The following is a 19219-nucleotide window of genomic DNA, read 5'->3' as shown; positions in this document are numbered from 1 at the left end:
ATAGGTAGGAGGCAGGGAGCTTCATGAAATTCCCAAAATCAAACAATTAAGGCAACAATCAAATTGGCACACAACATCCGGTTGTTTGCGAAGCGTGGAACACCCGCACGCATACCAAAGCAAAAACATACACACAATAGGTGCACAACACGTGGCACTTATAAGCAAACATGGTGGCCATTTTGTGTGTGTTTGCGTATTAGTATTAAAGAACTGTAATTCATGCCGTGCTATTTTCTTCTATTTTACAGATTTTGTTTAATTGTTTTTACGCTCTTTACGATTATTGCAACGGTAACTGTGCTGCTCTCAGCTCCGCACATAATCGTGCAATAAGGCCGCTCAATTTAGACACTTAAGCTACACATATATATGTACACACAAATAGTCACACACCTACATCGTACTATATATATATACAGTTATTGTATATGAGGAGAAGTTAAGTTAAGTTCTTTTTCAAAAAAAAAACAAAAAAAAAACTAGCGAAGCTGCTTCGATACAAAGCAAAAGATAAAAAAAAACAAACAAATTGTTAATTACATTTTTAAGTCAAAGCAAATAAACAAAAAAGGAAATTGAAAGGAAAAACTGAAACATGAAACAAATTTCGCATATGAAATATAGAATACAAGAAGATGCAAAATGACACTATGATAAATATTTTATGAACAAAATAAAACAAAGCAAAAATTACTGCCGTACAACAAAACCGAAGAAATAAAGAAAATGCAAATTGCGTAATGTTTAGTAAGTTAAAGAATATAAATTACCAAATAAAGAGCAAAACACAAAAACGCAAGGAAAACACTAAAACCACAACAACAACAAAAAAAAAACATTTGCATACAAATAGCAAAGAAGGAAAACTACAAACACACAGTCACACACATATGGAAACACATCTATATAAAAATGGAAACGATTCAAAAGGACAAAAAGGATATTGCAATTATGCACACACACATACATATACTACGTGTGTGTGCGTCGAAGTTATAAGTTAATTATGCTGAGTTGTTATAATTTATGTAAGAAACACATACGCTAAGAGGAGAATACAATATATGTATGTATATAAGAGAGATTGTTCCTATGAGACATTAGATATGTATTTAAAACTCACACAATGACACACCTATATATACACAACCCCACACACACACACACACACACACACACACACGCACACTCAAGCACTTAATTGACAAATGCAAAGAACAAGAAATATCAAGAACAAGAAACAAAAGCAAAACCAAAACAAGGGACAGCAACCATTTTATTCGTAGGAGAATGTAAGAAATTCAGCAACGGACTTTACTTAAGCAACCTTTTTTGATTATTAATTAATTACTGATTATTTATGAATTACATCGTAGAATATTAATTCACAACTTGTGTTTACATCACGTGGACCAAAAGTAACACATTTTGCTTCTGATAAACTAAATAAGTTTCTTCTATTGATTTTTCAAAGCTATCCAGAAATAGTTTAGAATTTTACAATAGTTTCTACTGAAATCAGATCTCTTAAATTTTGTATATTTTTTGAATACAAATTCCATATTAAATTTTTGGTTGAGCGTGCGTAACAGTTGTGTGCATAGAATAGCACATTGGTGGGCATAAATGGTAACAAACTGACACATAATAATGAATATGATTATATATATATAGATCTATATATATACATAAATATATATATATATTAATATAGTAACATATAATTAATTTTTAAAAGGCGCATACAAACAAAATGAAATACAAAAACAAAAGAAAAACTTTGAGAATATGTTCATTGAACAAGCTGTTTTTAGAAAATTTATTGTTGAAATATTGTAGCAAATTGAGAGAATACTAAAACCGAATACCAACAAAAAAGACAACCAAACGTTATAGTCACCAAATAAACAACAAAAACAATTTAGTCAAATGAAAAACTAGCAATATGAAAGGCAGAAAATAAGTAAGGAAAATACAAGAAATAAAACAAAACAAACAGGTGTATATATATTTTATGACACATATATCACCAGCATATACTCGTATACATACAATATATAAATACATATATTTTTAATAAAACGGAAACAGGCAACAACTAAACACACTTAGCAAAAGCAGCAAATGAAAACCCAATATAAAACCCAACCCAACCAATCAACTAACCAACCTAATAACCAAACAGACTAACACACAGACAAACAAACAACAATGACAACACAATTTTGTTGGAAATTTCGTAAAATTCTTTTACTATATAATTTCATTTTGTATTGAAATTTCTGTTAAAGTTCCTCTTCCGAGTATGAGCTTTCACGCTTTCAATTTTATTAATATCTCTCTGAAGCGAAACAGTGATATTTACGGTCGAAAACGAACAAAAATGAAACGAAATGAAAACCAAAATAAAAGCTCCCAGATTGTAAAACTTTTCAAAAACCCACCTATGAAACCTTTTAATGTACATGTTTTCTACACAAAGCCAAACAAAACGAAACAAAAAGCAAATGAAAATGAAACAAATAAAATAAAAAACCTACCTCCTCGTTGAAACGATTACATAATGAATATTTCACGATGTACTCGTAAACACTGCCGTATAACTCGCACGTACTCGCTCTATCCAACGATCTATACTCTTGTACTTATAAGTTAGTCCTCTCTATGGTATATTTCACTCTCTCACTTTCAATCCCACTTCCCACTCTGGCAATCTATTTAACTGTCTATATCCCTGTCTCTGTATTTCGTTGTCTCTGTAAATTTCTAACAGAATTGTGCTCACATCTCATTTGATGGTAATTACCAGACAAAATGTTACTTAAAAGCTATTCTTAATTACAAAGATTCACATCGTAAACTGCACTTACAGCAATCCAATATACTACGATAGTCCCAGCAATATCCATATGAGTGCTAAATCAATCCTCACGTTTGTGGGAAAAAAAACAACTAAAGATCTGAAAGTTATACGACTACAGCTACAGGGCACTCATTTTGTATATGTATTACGTATTATTTGCATTTGATATAATGTAATATTTACTTACGCCCAATATGCGTAATCCTACCGATAACTGTGTCTGTCCCCCTAAGGTTGTTTATAGAGAACTACTATTTAAAAACAAGCAAAAAAAAAGTGTTTTGTGTTTCCTTTCATTGATTTGCAATTCGCGCAATTAGCAAATGGAATTCAATTGGAATCAGATGCGTTAGGCCTATTAAATAATTTTAATTGTATTAATATTATTATTTTTTTTTATATTATAATCTAATTTAGTGCTAATCTTCAAGCAACTAGACGCATAATTAGATCTACTATGTACTAGTACTTATATATGTATGTGTATGAATGTCTTTTTGATAAAAAGAAGCTATTTTAAATGAAGCAAAACCATTTTCTACACTCTTTAAAAGAATGAAGTCTACATGTATGTATTATAATACTATAGCATTAAATAGGCAATTATAAAAAATGATGAAAAATGAGAAAACCCCCAAAAAACAACTATAAAATAAGCGTCCTACATTAGGAGAGGGCAACTAAAAAAACGAATTTAATATTACAGCAAAAAGTAATAAACGTTTAATAAACGGAAGAAGAAGAAGGAAAATTGAAAATAAACGTAAAGATGAAGATGGAAAAAGGGTAGAGAAAATTGACATTTCATCATTTGGAAAAGAAAAATGAAAAATACTTTTGCAAAACTAAAATAAATTAACTAATTCTTCAGATCAGAGTTTAAACTAAATGCTAATGCTAATTAATAAAGGTTGGCACACAAGTACACAAAAAACTCTACACACACACACCCACACAAACATGACATACACACACAGATTCGTCTTATTCAATAAAGAGCAACTCAACAATTCAAACAGCGACTTCCGTTTTATTTATTAATTTTGAATAATTTTTGTTGTTTTTGCATGCTCATGCAGATAAACAAGAACTAAAATCTCAATAGATGCTAAACAAGAATGATCGGTTCACATTTTAAAAGATATATATTTAATATTAGCATTTAAATAAAAACCAAAACAAAGTAGGGTAAAAACTGCAAATGTTAAGCACTAAAACTCACCAACCAAAAATACAAAATCCAAAAAAACCGTTAAAATAAATCCCAACGCCTATCCCAGACAAACCAAAAAAAAAGCAAAAAAAACTAAAAGAACTACCAATTCAATTTAAATATCTATTTGCATAATTAATAAACCGTTACCGCAAATTGTGTAAACTTCAAATTGACAAAATGAAACCCAATTTATGCATGTAAAAAAAAAAAGACAAAAAGAAAAAAAAAAACAAAATTAGCAAAAAAGTCTGTTGTCGATAAGAATTATTGACAGACAAATAAGTTTCGTCACATTGACGATAATAATTAATTGTAAGCTGAAATGGAATTAAATGATTTAAATAATAAATTAACTTTAAAACCGAGAGAAATGATTGCAAAAAAAAACAGAACACAAAAACTGAATAAAATTTATTTTGAAAAGAGAATAAAATGGTTTGAATTTCAACTTAAACGCAAAACTCTGTCTTGAAATAACAGTATTTTGCGGCGCGAAATGAAAAGAAATGAGAAAAGGAGTTTTCCTCATAAATATATTTTAGTATTTTTATACCAAATATTTATTCTGCCCTGGTTTTCGATTACTATTAAAATGGCTGTGCCATCGATGTTCTCCATCTCTAATAACAGCTGTTGAGTTATTTTCAAATGCAACAACAATTGAGTAGCCGAATTTTATAACAAAATTCAATCAAAACAATGAACATTGATTTACGTAAATTGTGTCGCATTTGCTTCGTGGACAACGCAGATGTTGACATCACGGACCACAAGGTAGTCACAGCAGGACAGACAAGCGATGCTGACATCGAAGAGGAGCACACAATATGCGAAATAATGCAGGCCATGTTTGTAAGTTAATAAAAGCTTACCCATAATTTCCATAAAGCGATGATAGTGAAACACAATCTTTGGTAGCATGACATGACCCTAGACTTAACGTCAGAGCTTCCGATGATATGCAATGCCTGCCTGGAGGAATGTCTGGTGCACTACGCCTACTTCAGCAAACTGGCGATTGCTAATCGACAGCTGCGTCAACTCTACAACGAGGCACAGCTTGAGTTAAGCGAGCAGCGGGAGCAGCTACTTGAAGAGGAGGAGGAGGAGGCGGAGCTAGAGTATCAAGAGGAGGAGCAAACACTGGAGGAAGAACTCTCCACGCCACAAATCCTGGATGAGCCGCCGCGTCCCTCGCAACGTTTGGCCAACGAAGATTCGCTCATCGTATCCGAATTTCTGCCCGCAACTGAACTTGATGAGCAGGAACAAGCCGAAATCGATCAAAGTCAATGTCAGAGTCGAATGCGTTTTCCCAGCTTCGAACTGCGGACGTTAGACTACGCGGCCGTCGAGCTAAAACACGACAATCTCGACGAATACAACGAAACGAATCGCTGGCTGAACAGCGAACCCAGCGGGAGCAGCCAGGCAATCTACAAGTGCAAATACTGTCCTTTGGCCTACGCCTCGCAGCAGTTCCTCAAAACGCATGTGCGACGCTCGCATGTCTGCAAATATTGCACAACAGCGTTTGCCAAAGTCAAGGATCTCAATGCCCACATCCGGGACAAGCATGCGAACAGTCATCAGTGTGTTGTGTGCTTGAACAGCTTCAGCACTAGCAGCAATCTGCGTGCTCATCTCAAGCGTATGCATGGTGTTCAATTGCCTGCTCAGGTGGCGCTCTTGGACTATCGACCAGCTCCTCAACGACAAATCCCGTTAAATAATGATGAATAAAGATTTTCCAAATTCAATTAATTCGATTTTATTGGCCAGAAGTGCTGGGATTGTTGTGTCACCGGCTTGCCTTGATCCTTGTGTTTGCCTTCGATGTACATGGGCGTAAACTCTCTGTAGGCAATGCATACGCGACGCTTCTGGACATCTTCCCTGAGCACAGCGTGCTCAAATTGATATCTCGCAGGTCCATAAAGTACAATCAGTGAAAGGCTGCAAGTCAGACGGCAACAATATAATTAAGAAGTTTTACAGAACAACATTTAAACTTACTTGGGCATGGGAATGCGCAACACCTTGCCTTTGTATTCTGCCAGTTGATCCGCTGTCAGTAGAGGCTCCAGCAACTGCCCTCGTATTCTTCCAGTACATTTAGATTGTATTTGCCCGCCTGCTGTTCCTCATAAAGATTCAAAGTAAGCACCGCATCTCCCAGACAGTTGACTGTGACCACACGTTCACCCCAAATCCAGCAATCGTCCACATGCGGATCAATGCTAGCGCCTTTGCTTGGCTCGTATTCCAGCGAACACTGCTCAATGGATTGGAAATTCTCTAGCAGTGGATGCGACTTGAATCGTTCCTGCACATAGCGTGTGCTGGCAGGGAAACCCTCAAAGGCGCCCAGTTGCAGTCGGCGCTTCTTAAAGTTTGTCTTGGGTCCAAAGTTTTGCTTGCGTCGTCCACTTTGTGAAATTGCCCAAGGCAATGCATCCAAGTCCCGCATCAGTTGTGCACCTTCTTCGCTAGAAAGAAACATCTCTTGCACGAATACACCAGGCAGTGGCAGACCCCTTGTCTGGTCGTGCTCTGGATGCGAAGCTTGGACAGCTTCAATGTCCCAACCGGAGTAAAGAAGTTTGCATTGCACGCAGTAGGAAAATGCCTCCAGTTGCTGGAATTGTTGTTGCCACGTGGGCTTGGCGATCGCAAAGTCCTTCTCACAAGTCAGACAGGTACGCACGCCTTTGCAGCCACAGGGACGCAGTGTATTCATAATTGGACTATTATTAAATAATTAACAAAACACACTAATTCTACTTGGCCAAAATACGCGCACTCAGCTGAGCTGTTTAGGAATTTCCGAACAAGTTGGCAGCAACACGAACAAGTTCGTGTTAAAATTATTGGAATCATCGTTGTATAGTTATCAGATTTGCGCAAAATGCAGTTCATGTCTCAAGAAAATTTGCTCCGCCATAAATTACCAAAACTATTTCACAACGAAGAATTCGAGGAAGTAGATTAATTTTTTGGTTGATAATTCGGATCGTATATTCTCGAAAACTATCGATAGGCCAGTTTTAAGTGTGCCCTTATTGGTATAAATTTGCAGGAATGTATATTTTTGGTATATTGTGAAATGTAATTGAGAGCTCATCTCAGTTTTGGCGCAAATTGCACTTTATGCGTCTTGCAAAATTTAGTTTGCTTTGCAATTTTTTGTTGATAAGTAAAAGGCGTGAACTTTAAAAAATAAAATGAACGATTCCTGTAAGTTGAAAGCTTTTGCGATTAGTTTAGCTTGAATAATGTGACTTTTCTGCCTTTCCAGTTGGTGATTTCAATGCCACACAAACGGCAACAGCCGGCGCCACAAAAGAGGCATCCGGAGAGGTTTGTTTAATATGTTTAATTACCAATTCAAGTGTTACTACTATATATTTGTCTACAGGGCATCATTTCGCTTTTGATCAAGCAAATTCTCGACTCACCCGAGGGCAATTTCAAGATGTTCGACGTGAACTACGCTCTCGTCTGTGCTGTTGGAATTGTTCGCAACATTGAGACTTCGTCCACAAAGATTACATACTCTCTGGAAGATCACAGTGGCCGTATCGATGCTCATTATTGGCTGGAGGAGGGGGATGCCATCAATGCGCCCGATGTAATGATCAACAACTATGTGAAAATCTATGGCTCAGTGCGCTCGCAGGCAGGCCAAAGAGTGTTGATGGTCTTTAAGCTGCTCAACGTCTTGGACCCCAATGAGATTTGCACCCATGTGCTGGAGGCGCTGCATTCCCGTTACAAGGCCGAGGAGTACCATGCCAAGGGCGACTCTATCGCCAGCAGCGGCAACAACGCCAATATGTCGGCATCTGGCTTTAGTTCCAGCCAGGGAAATGCCATTGTTGCTGGCCTGGATAGTAAGCAGCTGGCTGTCTTCCAGGCGATCAAGAGCAAGGTGTCCGATGAGGGAATTCATCGCAGTGAACTTAATTCGAAGTTCTCCCACATCAGCGCATCCGAAATGAAGTAAGTGAAATATGTTCAATAATGCGAGCAGTTGCTAATCTTTGTTTATTTCTTTCTACTTTTAGCAACATTTTGGACTTTATGATATCGGAGGGACACATTTACTCAAGCATCGATGCAGATCATTTCTTGTGTACCTTGTAATGCTACTAGCTAGTATATACTTTACTCTAATTATATATAAGATCATTAAAAAAAATGTTCCACTCTAATTCATTGAAAACATGCTGTTATATGAGGTTGTAGAGATGGTTCAAGATGAAATGGATTTAATTATTGAAAACAACTCAATTTGTAATTGAAACATCGGCTTAAATTAAGTTGGTATATAAGCACTATAAGAGCCTGACTTCTTAGGATCTGATAATAAAGTTGATAATAACAATTCAATAGAACACACATCAGTAACAATTCTTGCGGGTGTTTGTATACTTTCTTAAGATTTATTTCCCATGCAGAACATTCTCAAGTTTAATTGAAAGCTGTAAAGTAAAAATAAATAATAAAAAACACGTTGAAGCTTCATTATTATCATTGGAATATTTTCCATCTTATTTTCTTGAGATTTTATTTCTTGTGTACAAAAATTCACAGTGGGTAAATTCTTAATGCTTTTTTCATTCATATTTCCATTTGTTGTATTTCATATTTTCAAAATAGCAATACTTAGAGTAAATGAAGGAAATTAAACCTGTTTTCAATCAAACAAATGCTGCTTGGTGTTGATCAATACTAATCGTTCTTATTAAATAAATGTATGTATGTGTGTGTGTGTATATTCTCTAAATGTGCAAAAATCCAGCGCTTAGATGGACGCTTCCAATATGGAAAATAGTCAAAGCCTGGCGGGATGTGTAAGTTTTTTCTGGTGATGCAATGGGGCGATTAATCATTCGAATCCAGATCCGAACATAAATTAATTGTGCAAATCAGTCTTAAAATGCCAGATAACTGGGCAGATGCAGATGGCAACCTATTTAAATCTTGAGGCAACCACGATGGCTGCTGCTGCGAGCGTAAACCTCCTCGAAGGAACGAATCAGTTCATCCATGCCACGCAGCAGACCTTCTTCCCGATTGCCGGGCGTCCAAGGGCTACGATGATTGACGCTCAACTGCGGCGGCAATTGGCGCGACTTGGCAAAGTCAATCAGCCAAGCGCCAACACGATGATCGTCATAGACAATGAAGATGCTGGAGCCAACGATCTCGTGGCGATTGAAGAAGGCAGACTGCTCGATGACCAAACGCATGTGCTTGAGCCGCTTGATCAGCTCCTTTTGCACGGACCTGCGTGCCACAAGGAACTGTTCAATGGTTTGCGAGATCTGTTCACCGGTGCGACACGTCTTCAAATCTTTGACAGGAGCACGACCACGCAGACGCAACGCCTCAATGCGAAAGCCCTTTGAGTGAGACGATGACAACGATTCACGGAAGAGCATGTAACGCAGCTTTGTGATGGCCTGCGCCTCGTGCTCTGCCTGCGTTGGGGCACTGGCATCCACGGCGATCATCTTTTGATAGAGATCGGGGCGCATGGTTTTGTTGCTGACCTCAGACTCCAGAAATGTGCGACTGCCGAGCTTAATGTCCATCACACAGGGATCTTTGAAGCCAGCCAACAGATCCTGCAGCTCGATGTAATGCTGTGACTGCATCTCACGCAACCCAAATAAGCGGGCACTATTTGTGAGGTCTTTGGCTCCTGCGAGATCCATTGATAGGCAAGCACCTCACTATCCTCCACGCCAACGATCCGTTTCCGCACAATGCCTGTCGATGTGGGCACAATGCTGCAATTGAAAGAAGAAAACAGATATTAGCAACGATTTCATAAGGCTGAGATGAGAATTAAGTGGATGCTTACCTTTCGGGATGACCGGAGAGCTGCATCCAGCCGTGTGGCTTCGATTGTGTCTGTTGTTGCAAAAGCAAGGGCGTGGCTGGGGCGCTCAGTTCCAAAGCATTCTGCAATTAAAAAGATAAAAGATTAGTGAACTGTGAATCGATGGGGAGTGCAAAGATTTGACTGCCTTCAGAATTGCAAAACTAAATGAATCGAAATTCTGCTTCTGTATTCTGTATTATTAATAGCGGGTCGAAAAAGTGTACAATGTAATAAGAGATCTCATTAATTATGAAAATAGTGTCGAGTGCTGGACTAAATAATATATAATTTGCATGCAGTCGGGAATCCCTAGAACCCCTTATTAGACTAAATCTAGTTAATATTCAATTTAATCACAGTTTTAAGCAGAGTCTTTGCAATCAAGTTGAACTTGAGCTTCATTGGTTATTATTATTATTATAGTCACATGCTGCCAATTATTCCACAATTAATGAAATTCAATTTCAAAGCCATAGCTCAAGTTCATTTGCCTATACGAATGACTACATAAAATTCCATATACTACTCGTATACATATGTATTTACATACATATACATCGTATATCGCAAGGGTGCAAACACCGAACTGATAAAGGCATTTTCACACTTGCGGCGATATCACGCCCCAGCGACAGAGCCTAGAGACAAGACCTCCCAAGAGGCGGATCTGATCAAACTGGTTTCACAGAGCGGCAGGCAAACAAAGAGAATTAAGAGAAAGAGAGTGAGAGAGAGAGAAAGAGAAACAGACAAATTTCTTATTTTCTATATAGCGTGCGATGAAGCGTTGAATTATTAAAGTTATTGCCGTCTGCTCAAGATTATAAATAATCAAACAAAAATTTTAATATGCAATTTACCCGCACTTCACCGCCGCCCCCTTTGCTGCGCCACGCCCCACGCCACGATTGTAATGTGAAATTAATGCAAGCAACATTGGCAATCGCTCGCTTATTGTCTGAGGTTACAAGCAGGAAGCGTTTAAGCCAAGTTAATACTGCTTGATCATCGTAAAGATCATAAATATCACATCAATTGAAATGATGATCGAAGGGAAAGGCAGAAGACTAAACATTAAAGACTGAGAACTGAAGAGTTATGAAAGACTCAGCTCAGATATAAAGTACTTACAATGGCCAAGAACTTGAGCAGTGACATGCGCTGTTGATTCGTTGGCGTTGACGATGGCTCCTGCATTTGAGCCAGATCGGCTCTGTGTAGACTCAAATAGTCGGCCAAGTTATCGCAGTTATCGTAGGGTATGGTTAGGCGCTGTGAATTAGAGCAGAGTTGGGAAGAGTTTGACGTCAGTGCACGGCTACAAAATTTAACACGCAAATTAACAACTAGGCACTAAAGACTGTCAGCAACTGAAAACTGCTCAACTGCAATATACCCTGTACTCCTCTATACTTTATGTACTAAAAATGCTGTGTCTGAGTTGTTTGTTGAGTAAACTGCTCAATAAACACTCTCGTCTAGGGTGTGAAATGGAAATTCGACTACATTTTAATTAGTAGCAAAAACAAAACACAAAAAAAAAGTGTGAAACTTTGTGAGTCAGCAGCGGCAATAAAGCGAAGCTCGTTAATTATACAATCAGAATGCAACAGCAAAGTGCAAAAAATCTATTTTGTTTACGCGCTGCCTTCAAATCGCATTTGGCGTATAAAACGGCTCATTGTTTTATGGGCCCAAACCAGTGACAATCCCACCTCTCGAATAGCAATAGCAATTCCGATTCCAATTCCGATTCCAATTCCGATTCCAATTTCAATTCCAAATCCTCAGCCCATACTCATCATACCCCCAATCGACGTGTGTGGTTCTTCAACGTGCCCCTAGTATGCAAAGTTGTTTGTATTTATTATCTTGTTGTTGTCGTCGTTGTTACCGTTGTTGTTGTTGGTGTTGTTGTTGTTATTGAAGCTTAAATTGAGTTATATGTTTATAAGCTGCTTGGCTATGACAAATGGCGAATCTAAAACTCGGAAATTAAACTCGAAACTCGAAACTCGAGTCTTGAACTGGGAATGGGAAATCTTTTTTAATTAATCGATTCAAAACTAACTGTGCCGCTCTCTGCTGTGCTGTAATTGTTAATGAAGAGATCACAATTTTATAGTCACGTAGGCTGCTGGGCTTTGGCCTCTAGTCTTATCTCACATCACTTATCGGTTATCTTTCTGCGCGCTATGCCTTGTTTTTATCTCTTATCGCAACATGCGATAGCGCTGCGTCTTTTCTCGGATCAACTTTGGCACAAGTTTGTTTTTGTTTGTTTGTTGTGTTTTTAATTTATTTCGCTCCGTCCTGCTTGGCTTTGCTTTGCTTTGCTTGGCTTTACGTAAGTTCAAATGACATTTGCATATGTGGCACAAATTCATCACGCTTCGCCCCTTCTGCGACCCACTGTAATCACAGTGTGACCAAAACACAGCTGTCATATTTCATTTCGCTTTTATGACTGTCGAGTGGGTAAATGTTTGAGTACTAAATGAATGCGGCATTAAGATATGAGAATATTCGTACTCTATAAAGATAACGCCTATCGTTGCGTTTCGGCTTTAGATAGTAATGGTTAGGCCAAGGTTTCTATGTGCACAGTGGTTCACCATAAGCCACAATCCGATAAATAAAGCTCATTAGTGCTTAAGGCAAGTAAATATTTTCAAATTAAAAAAAAAACTCATTAAGTAAATCGACACATAAACGTGTTTCTAATTCTAAACGAACTAATTTGATAGCCTTAATAAAACATAAACGTTTAATCAACTAATTAAGCAATTAAATGCTAATCAATCTGACTGACCATTGTGTGTCAATCAAAAAACTGATTTTTAAGGCGAAGTTGTTCGATTAGCAAAACAGCATGCGAGTGCTAAAAACTCTATTTCTATTTCTATTTTTCTATTTTTAGTACAGCACCAAAAGTCGTGTCGTCAGCACTGACCTTAACAAATCGGCATGCACAGCACAGACATATAGACACACTATAGAGTAGTTAGAAAAGGCAGTTAGAAGTTGACAACGTTTAATTATAGAACAGACGTCACATAGATCATATCGATTCCGTTTTTCATTGACTCTAACCCCAATGAGATTATATAAAATGCAATTACAGAAATATATGTATAACGCATTAATGGGAGACTACGCCGAAGTTTGTGCATTTTAGCACGTAGACTGTAATGGTTATTGGGGTCTTAGTACGTATTTTAAGGCCACAATTAGCACAAGGCCTTAAACGAAGTGCTAAACACAACAAAGGCAAATGTCGAAAGCTTTTTCTGTGTAGAACCGCCATTGATAATTACACTTGCAACAATATTATTTCATTTTTACTTGACTTTTTATGTAATTATTTCATTACTTATTTTTCCATTCTGTTTGTTTTTGTGGTTTGGAAACCTCATTGTGCCTTTTGACAGCTCATCAGAGAAAAGAGAACAAAAACAAGCAGAAAATGTATTAATTTTGAATGACAGACAGGCCGCAACAATTAACATACTTGATGTGACATTTCTCAGACGCATTTGATAACAATGTAATATCGTAAATAGAAATTACAGCATACTATATTGTGTTATTTATCATCCGCATCACTGAGCAAGCGCAACTTGCGCGCGTTTCTCACGCGTTTTAAGTCGCGCCGTTTATTTTTAGCTTTGCGCGCTGTTTAACTAACTTAACAGTTTAGTAGTGTTTATTTATGACTACTTAAAAATTCTGTATTGCCCCCGGGGCTGAACGTGTTAACTCAAAGAAACCAAAAAAAAAAAAGAGCAAATAATAAAAAAAAAAGATCAACAGCACTAACAAAAGAATAAAGATACGAAAAAATGTTTCTTTTTTGCTGCAAATTTATGCGCGTGACGTCAAAGCGTTTGAGCTGTTAATTAAACAAAATCAACTTGCCGAATTTGTCAAATTGAAACTTTCAGCCAGCTAGTTTTTTGTTTTGTTTTATCTTTACCTTTATAATACCACAGATCGCCCTCATGAGGATGTAGGGAGGCATAGAGGTATGGGGTGGATCGGTGGCATCGAACGCACTTGACTTGATCCCAGTTAAAACTAGTTTCTGGCAACTGCGGCCCTGTAGGTGTAGGTGACTCAGTCACCGCTTTATTCTAGATGTGTGTTCATCTGTATTTTTTGTAGAACACAACCCTGACATTGGAAAACAGGATCGAAGGTGGTTGCCAGCCCTCGTTTAGGCCCGAATGGGATGACAGAGTGTCTGTTGTCTGCACAGAGACGGGCGGTAAACAAAAAAAAAAAAAGTCACAAGTCGCTTTATTTGCATTGACGTCAATGCATTGGGGCATCTGAGGGGAAAGAGGGGGAAACGTGGTGCAGAGGGATATATAGATATATATTTGTATACATATATATATACCAAAACAAAAACCAGTTATGGGTTATAAAACATAACGCCAAGTTAACGCATCGTAGTTACGATATCTGAAGCGAGGCGAAAAAAAAGACGAAGGCAGGGTCAACGCGATTCGTTCGGGGCTTCGGGTTCAAGCTTGAGGCAATCCTATTCTAATAAATCCGAGATGGCGATACCATAAATCTATCATTGGAAGCCGTTATGAACAGTGTTATTTATTGTGAGACCAAGCGCGACACATGGGAATCCAATTTGTTGATTACTAATAGCGACCAATTAAAGTCAAATATTCGAAATCTGTATGATTAATTTCTTTTCCTTATAGCTTAAAATTGTGACTCGCAAACGAATAGCGTGAATCATTATAACATTTCCGTCAAAAGAAACTGCGTCAAGTCGGACTTGCACTATGACGCGTTGTGGTTTAGTAAATATAATTAAAAAGAAGGGAATTTTTTTGTTTAACCAGAATGGATGCAGGGTATTTAGCAGTGCCATGAACTTTACTCCACTTTTTAGCATACAGACAGCCTTCGCAACACACAAAAGCTAAGCGCACTTATCAAGTGCCTTGATCCATGTCGAACACGAAAAAAAAACCAAAAAACAAAAAAATAATACGAAATTCAAAATAAAGCTGAAATCTAAATGAAATAAATGCTATGGCTATGGCTATGGCTATGGCTGGGACTGATAAAGCCGCGAGTCTAGCAGCTGATGACAGCGTGGGCTGCTGCACTTGACAGTTAAACATTTTTAAGTGATCGTACACTGAGAGAAACCGGCAAAAGAGCTGTCAAAAAAGTTCAGAAAATTTGCATGGAATTATAATATGCCGAAGACTACAATTCATAAATTAAACAAAATAAATAATGATCTTCTTTGATTGCCGTTAATAGCTGCTGAGCCTTTTGGGCAAATGAACTTGGTCTTTAAGGCCACACAGTCGAAAAGGTTAATAAACTGGCAGCTGTCATAAGTGCTTAAAAGGACTTTATAGACAGCAATCTTTATTATGCAAAAACATGGCAGTCAAATTGATGATGCAAAATGATGATGATCAAAGCCTTTCAATTGTTTTCAATAAAATGAATTGATTTGTTGTCAGCCTGAATGGGCACGCTCTATGCGGCTCACTCGCTCTATCGCTGTCTCCCTCTACATATATGTACCATACTTTGTGCAGTATCTCGCTCAAGGGAGGCTGTTGCCAGCTTCAACTGCTTTTGTCTTAATTAGCGCCAGGCATCAACGCGTATGCAAATTGACGTTACGTGGGTTACTGGAATTCCAGAGGCAGCGGCTTTGTTTACTCGCCACATAGCTTGGGCCATTCAGAATATTCCAACAGTTGTTTCAACAAACAATAATAATGCGAGCGTACTTAATGATAAAAATAATGCAGATAAAAGCCAGCGAACTGCGGAGTTACTAGGGAGGAGGTGACGAAGGCAAGCTTGGGTCACTTTCTCTACTATGTTTTGCTTTCTACACGGATGTGGCTGCTACTCTCTATATCTCTCTTACTCTCAGTCTGTCTCTGTCATTGACGTCACAGTCGTCGCTTTGTGTTTGACTCCCTTGCAATAGCTTTCTTTTCGGCCACAGTTGAACTTACCTCATTGTTAATATTGTTGCTGTTGCTGTCTTTAGGCTGTTCCACATTGCCAGACTTATTGTTGTTGTTGATGTTGATGTTGTTGTGGTTGTTGCTAGTGGGGGAAGCTGTCCCATTGGGAGCTGTGTCCAATGCAATCAGTTTCCACAGCTGCTTCAGGCCAATGTTATCGATGCATGAGAAACGCAATTTCTCATGAGACCAGGCCATTGTGTTGCGACTTCTTGTTGTTGCTGCTTTTGTTGCTTTTGCTGTTTGCTGTTTATCTACAATTGTCGCTGTTGTTGTTGCTGTCGTTACTGGACGCTGCAGCACTGTTGAAGTCATAGTCATTTAGCTTTTAGTTCTAGTTATCGCACTTGGTTAACAGCGAGTTCGTTTGGCGATCGACGCGGAGAGGCTGTTTTAGTAACTCGTATATATATGATACTTTATTTGTGTTGCCTGTTGTTGCTTTATGCTCAACAAATTTGCATTTTCTTTTAATGTAGTATTTCCTAGTCCCGTTGCGCTTTCTTTACACTAAGCGCATTCTTCTTATTGCTTTTGCTTTAACTTTCTTGCACTGCTCACAACTACACATTTGCTTTACAGTTGTTTCGACTGCAATTATATTTGTTTCTTCTTCTTTTTTGGTTTTGGCACAATAAACGCGAAGCATACACGTTAATATTCTGTATTAGTTTTGGAGACGTTTAAGCGTTGCTTTTCGCGTGCTGCTCTGTGTGACGACTAACTGGTTTGGCCACATGCCTGTCAGTTTTGTGCTGGAGCGAAACAACGAAGCACACGACGAGCAACACAAAGCGAGCCGAACGATTCGGGTTGAGCAGACGAACGAAATGTTTACGCGATCGTTCCGAGAGCGCCACGAAATGGAGTATTCAGCTCACTTAGAGGGGGGAGGTGTGAATGAGAGAGAACAAAAGTGTGTGGGTGAGAGAGCGCAGTTCGCAGACACAGAGCGAGGATAGCATTGATCAATATGAAGAGAATGAGAGGCATCAAAGTTACTATAAATGCATAGAAATAAAAAAATATCGACTCCTAACATGTGTTGAGAGCGAAGAATAGAGAGGAGGAGTCGAAAGCTAAAAGAGGAGCTGGACAGTTTTCCCCAAAAGGAATGGGGATTATCTCAAACGATCTATTATTGAGAGCCTCTCCTAACACGTTTATATACTTAAGAAAGGCGGGGCAACGAGAGAAACCAGAAATGTTACCCCATAAAAATATTTATCAAATATATATGTAGAATTATTTATAAATACATTGTCAAAATTATGGCTAATTATCTAGAATCTGACTGAAACTATTGGGTCATCCACAAGAAAATCCAATGATTCAATCAACTCTTGAAGCTTAGAAAATATGCACATAAATTATATATCACAGTATGGTAGTCAAGTTATTATCAATGAATAGTATTATCACTTCTGTTTTCAGCTTAGTATTCTGTTTAAAAAAGCTTTCCGTCGATTGATTCAAACTGATCCTCCAATAGCATCTGATTATTTAATGCTGTGATCTACATACATATCTAGTTCTAAGTTCTTTTGTCTCTGATCTCTTATAAATCTATAATTTATAAAGTTTATTTGCATCGCGTTATTCAATCATTGAATGGAAGTTATGCGTTCAGTTCATAAGTTTTTTTAATTTGTATTTTATTTGCTTGAGGATCACATCATTTTCCAAAATGCATTTACCTGGAATATTTTTATTGCGTAACTCGCAACTGCGTCGCAATTAGATAAGTTGGGGTTGTTGTTAGAATAGAAGATAGACCGTCATCCCGACGATCACTTGGCGCCATCTAAGGTCAGACTCAGACAATGAACTGTCTGCGGAGTTGTTTATCGAAATTGTTGAACTCGGGACATACCCGGGGTATGGCTTGGGATGGCATGGTCTGATCTGCATTGCAAAAATACGAAATATATCTGCGCAGCTTTTTGGTAGGGAATGGGGATTATGCAAACATCGATAAGATCTGCGCCAGTTTCTTGAGCTCTATGTGCTGCTCAGTTTCCCTCTCTCTCTCTCGCTGTCTGTCATTGTCTTCTGCTTGCCTCCTTGCTGCCAAAGGCGTCCCACCTCCCTGCCACCCGCACCAGGCCAACGCGGTTCATGGCCATCGCAAGGGAGAGTGCAAAATACGAATATTTATGGGACGGGGCCGCGACGTGCGTCAGTCGCAGCCGCAGCCGCAGTTGAGTCTTCGAGCCAATGTTGAGTGACATACAAACCCCCAAGTTGAGTGTCTACTTTGACTTCTTTTGCCTTTTGCCATTTGCCAGTCGAGTCGCTGTTGCATGTTATATGTTCGAATTGCTCCACATGGCAACCACATACGTCAAACACCTCCCATTGTTATGCGAGGCGAAGCCAATGGCAATGCAAATTTTTGCAAGTCTACGGCCCACACTCAAGAACCCTCTCCGAATGCATTGAACTTTTGCCAGCACAGCACAGCGCAGAACAACACAGCGCTGCAACGTGGCAACGATGGAATGAGTAACAACAGAAACAGCAGATAATAACAGATCTTACATTTGCACGTGACCGGAGCTAAGTGTAAATGTATGTATATGTATTGTATTGGGCAATTGGGAATACGTTCATTCAAATAATAGAAGCTGTGCAATTCTAATAAACAATCTGAATGCACAACATCAACATGTATGGAAATTCTATACAAGTCCAGCGGAAGCTGTCCCAATTTTCTACTACTGACAACTAATAGGCAAAATAACTCCAAAACAAGCTGCGCAGTTAATGCAATGAATTTACAATACACCCAAGAAATAATATTCACTTTTTACTTCATTTCACCAACTGCACTTACTATAAATAACTTCAAGTCTCAAAAATGTCTATCTATTTTGAAATGTTAAAAGCCCATGATAGATTTTGATTACGGAACTTTCTAAAAGAATTCCAAGTTCAAAGACCCAAATACTAAATGTCATAATTTGTTGCTAGCTAAAGTTAACGGAACTAAATTGACTAGAAATATAAGTTACTTTTAATGTCAGAGAGCGATGAATACTGGAATGCTTTCTCTACTTAGTAGTACCGATTTAAATATACGTATTTTGCCAGCTGTTCTTAGAATTGCCCGTTTTAAATGAACAATAAGCTGAGATGTTATTCAAGTTGTGACTAAAAACATCATCATATTATTTTTTACCGCTATGGGTAATTGAACTTGATAGCATTAAAGA

At 38.1% G+C, this 19219-nt stretch overlaps 5 protein-coding genes across 19 annotated transcripts in view; 3 read left to right on the top strand and 2 right to left on the bottom strand.

Annotated features, from left to right (window-relative positions):
- LOC117564246 (neuronal acetylcholine receptor subunit alpha-7) overlaps positions 1-4403 on the top strand; it is a 128444-nt gene extending 124041 nt beyond the window's left edge. For all 15 annotated transcript variants that reach the window (XM_052003173.1, XM_034242940.2, XM_052003174.1 and 12 more), the window contains one exon: positions 252-4403. In XM_052003173.1, coding sequence (XP_051859133.1) covers positions 252-336 — 85 coding nt within the window. In that variant the 3' untranslated portion in view covers positions 337-4403. The remainder of the gene's footprint in view (positions 1-251) is intronic.
- Positions 4404-4693: 290 nt separating this feature from the next.
- Positions 4694-5842, top strand: LOC117564250 (zinc finger protein sens). Its single transcript, XM_034242954.2, has 2 exons — positions 4694-4934; positions 5001-5842. The coding sequence occupies exons 1-2, from the start codon at positions 4782-4784 to the stop codon at positions 5823-5825; spliced, it is 978 nt and encodes a 325-aa protein (XP_034098845.1). The 5' UTR covers positions 4694-4781; the 3' UTR covers positions 5826-5842.
- Positions 5828-6921, bottom strand: LOC117564251 (alpha-ketoglutarate-dependent dioxygenase alkB homolog 4). The gene is given in 3 exon segments (XM_034242955.2): positions 5828-6038; positions 6099-6177; positions 6180-6921. Coding segments are annotated over 3 exon segments (918 nt in total). The 5' UTR covers positions 6823-6921; the 3' UTR covers positions 5828-5842.
- A 258-nt stretch (positions 6922-7179) lies between these two features.
- Positions 7180-8479, top strand: LOC117564253 (replication protein A 32 kDa subunit). Its single transcript, XM_034242957.2, has 4 exons — positions 7180-7319; positions 7381-7442; positions 7501-8084; positions 8150-8479. Exons 1-4 carry the CDS (start codon positions 7307-7309, stop codon positions 8226-8228), a joined length of 738 nt encoding a protein of 245 aa, XP_034098848.1. The 5' UTR covers positions 7180-7306; the 3' UTR covers positions 8229-8479.
- A 119-nt stretch (positions 8480-8598) lies between these two features.
- Positions 8599-16739, bottom strand: LOC117564248 (inositol-trisphosphate 3-kinase homolog). The gene is given in 5 exon segments (XM_034242950.2): positions 8599-9759; positions 9762-9880; positions 9955-10055; positions 11107-11247; positions 15993-16739. Coding segments are annotated over 5 exon segments (1392 nt in total). The 5' UTR covers positions 16326-16739; the 3' UTR covers positions 8599-9061.
- Positions 16740-19219: the final 2480 nt, after the last annotated feature.

The sequence above is a fragment of the Drosophila albomicans genome, chromosome 2L (assembly GCF_009650485.2).
Source record: "Drosophila albomicans strain 15112-1751.03 chromosome 2L, ASM965048v2, whole genome shotgun sequence".
Lineage (NCBI taxonomy): Eukaryota > Metazoa > Arthropoda > Insecta > Diptera > Drosophilidae > Drosophila > Drosophila albomicans.
This window is presented reverse-complemented; position numbering and strand designations above follow the sequence as displayed.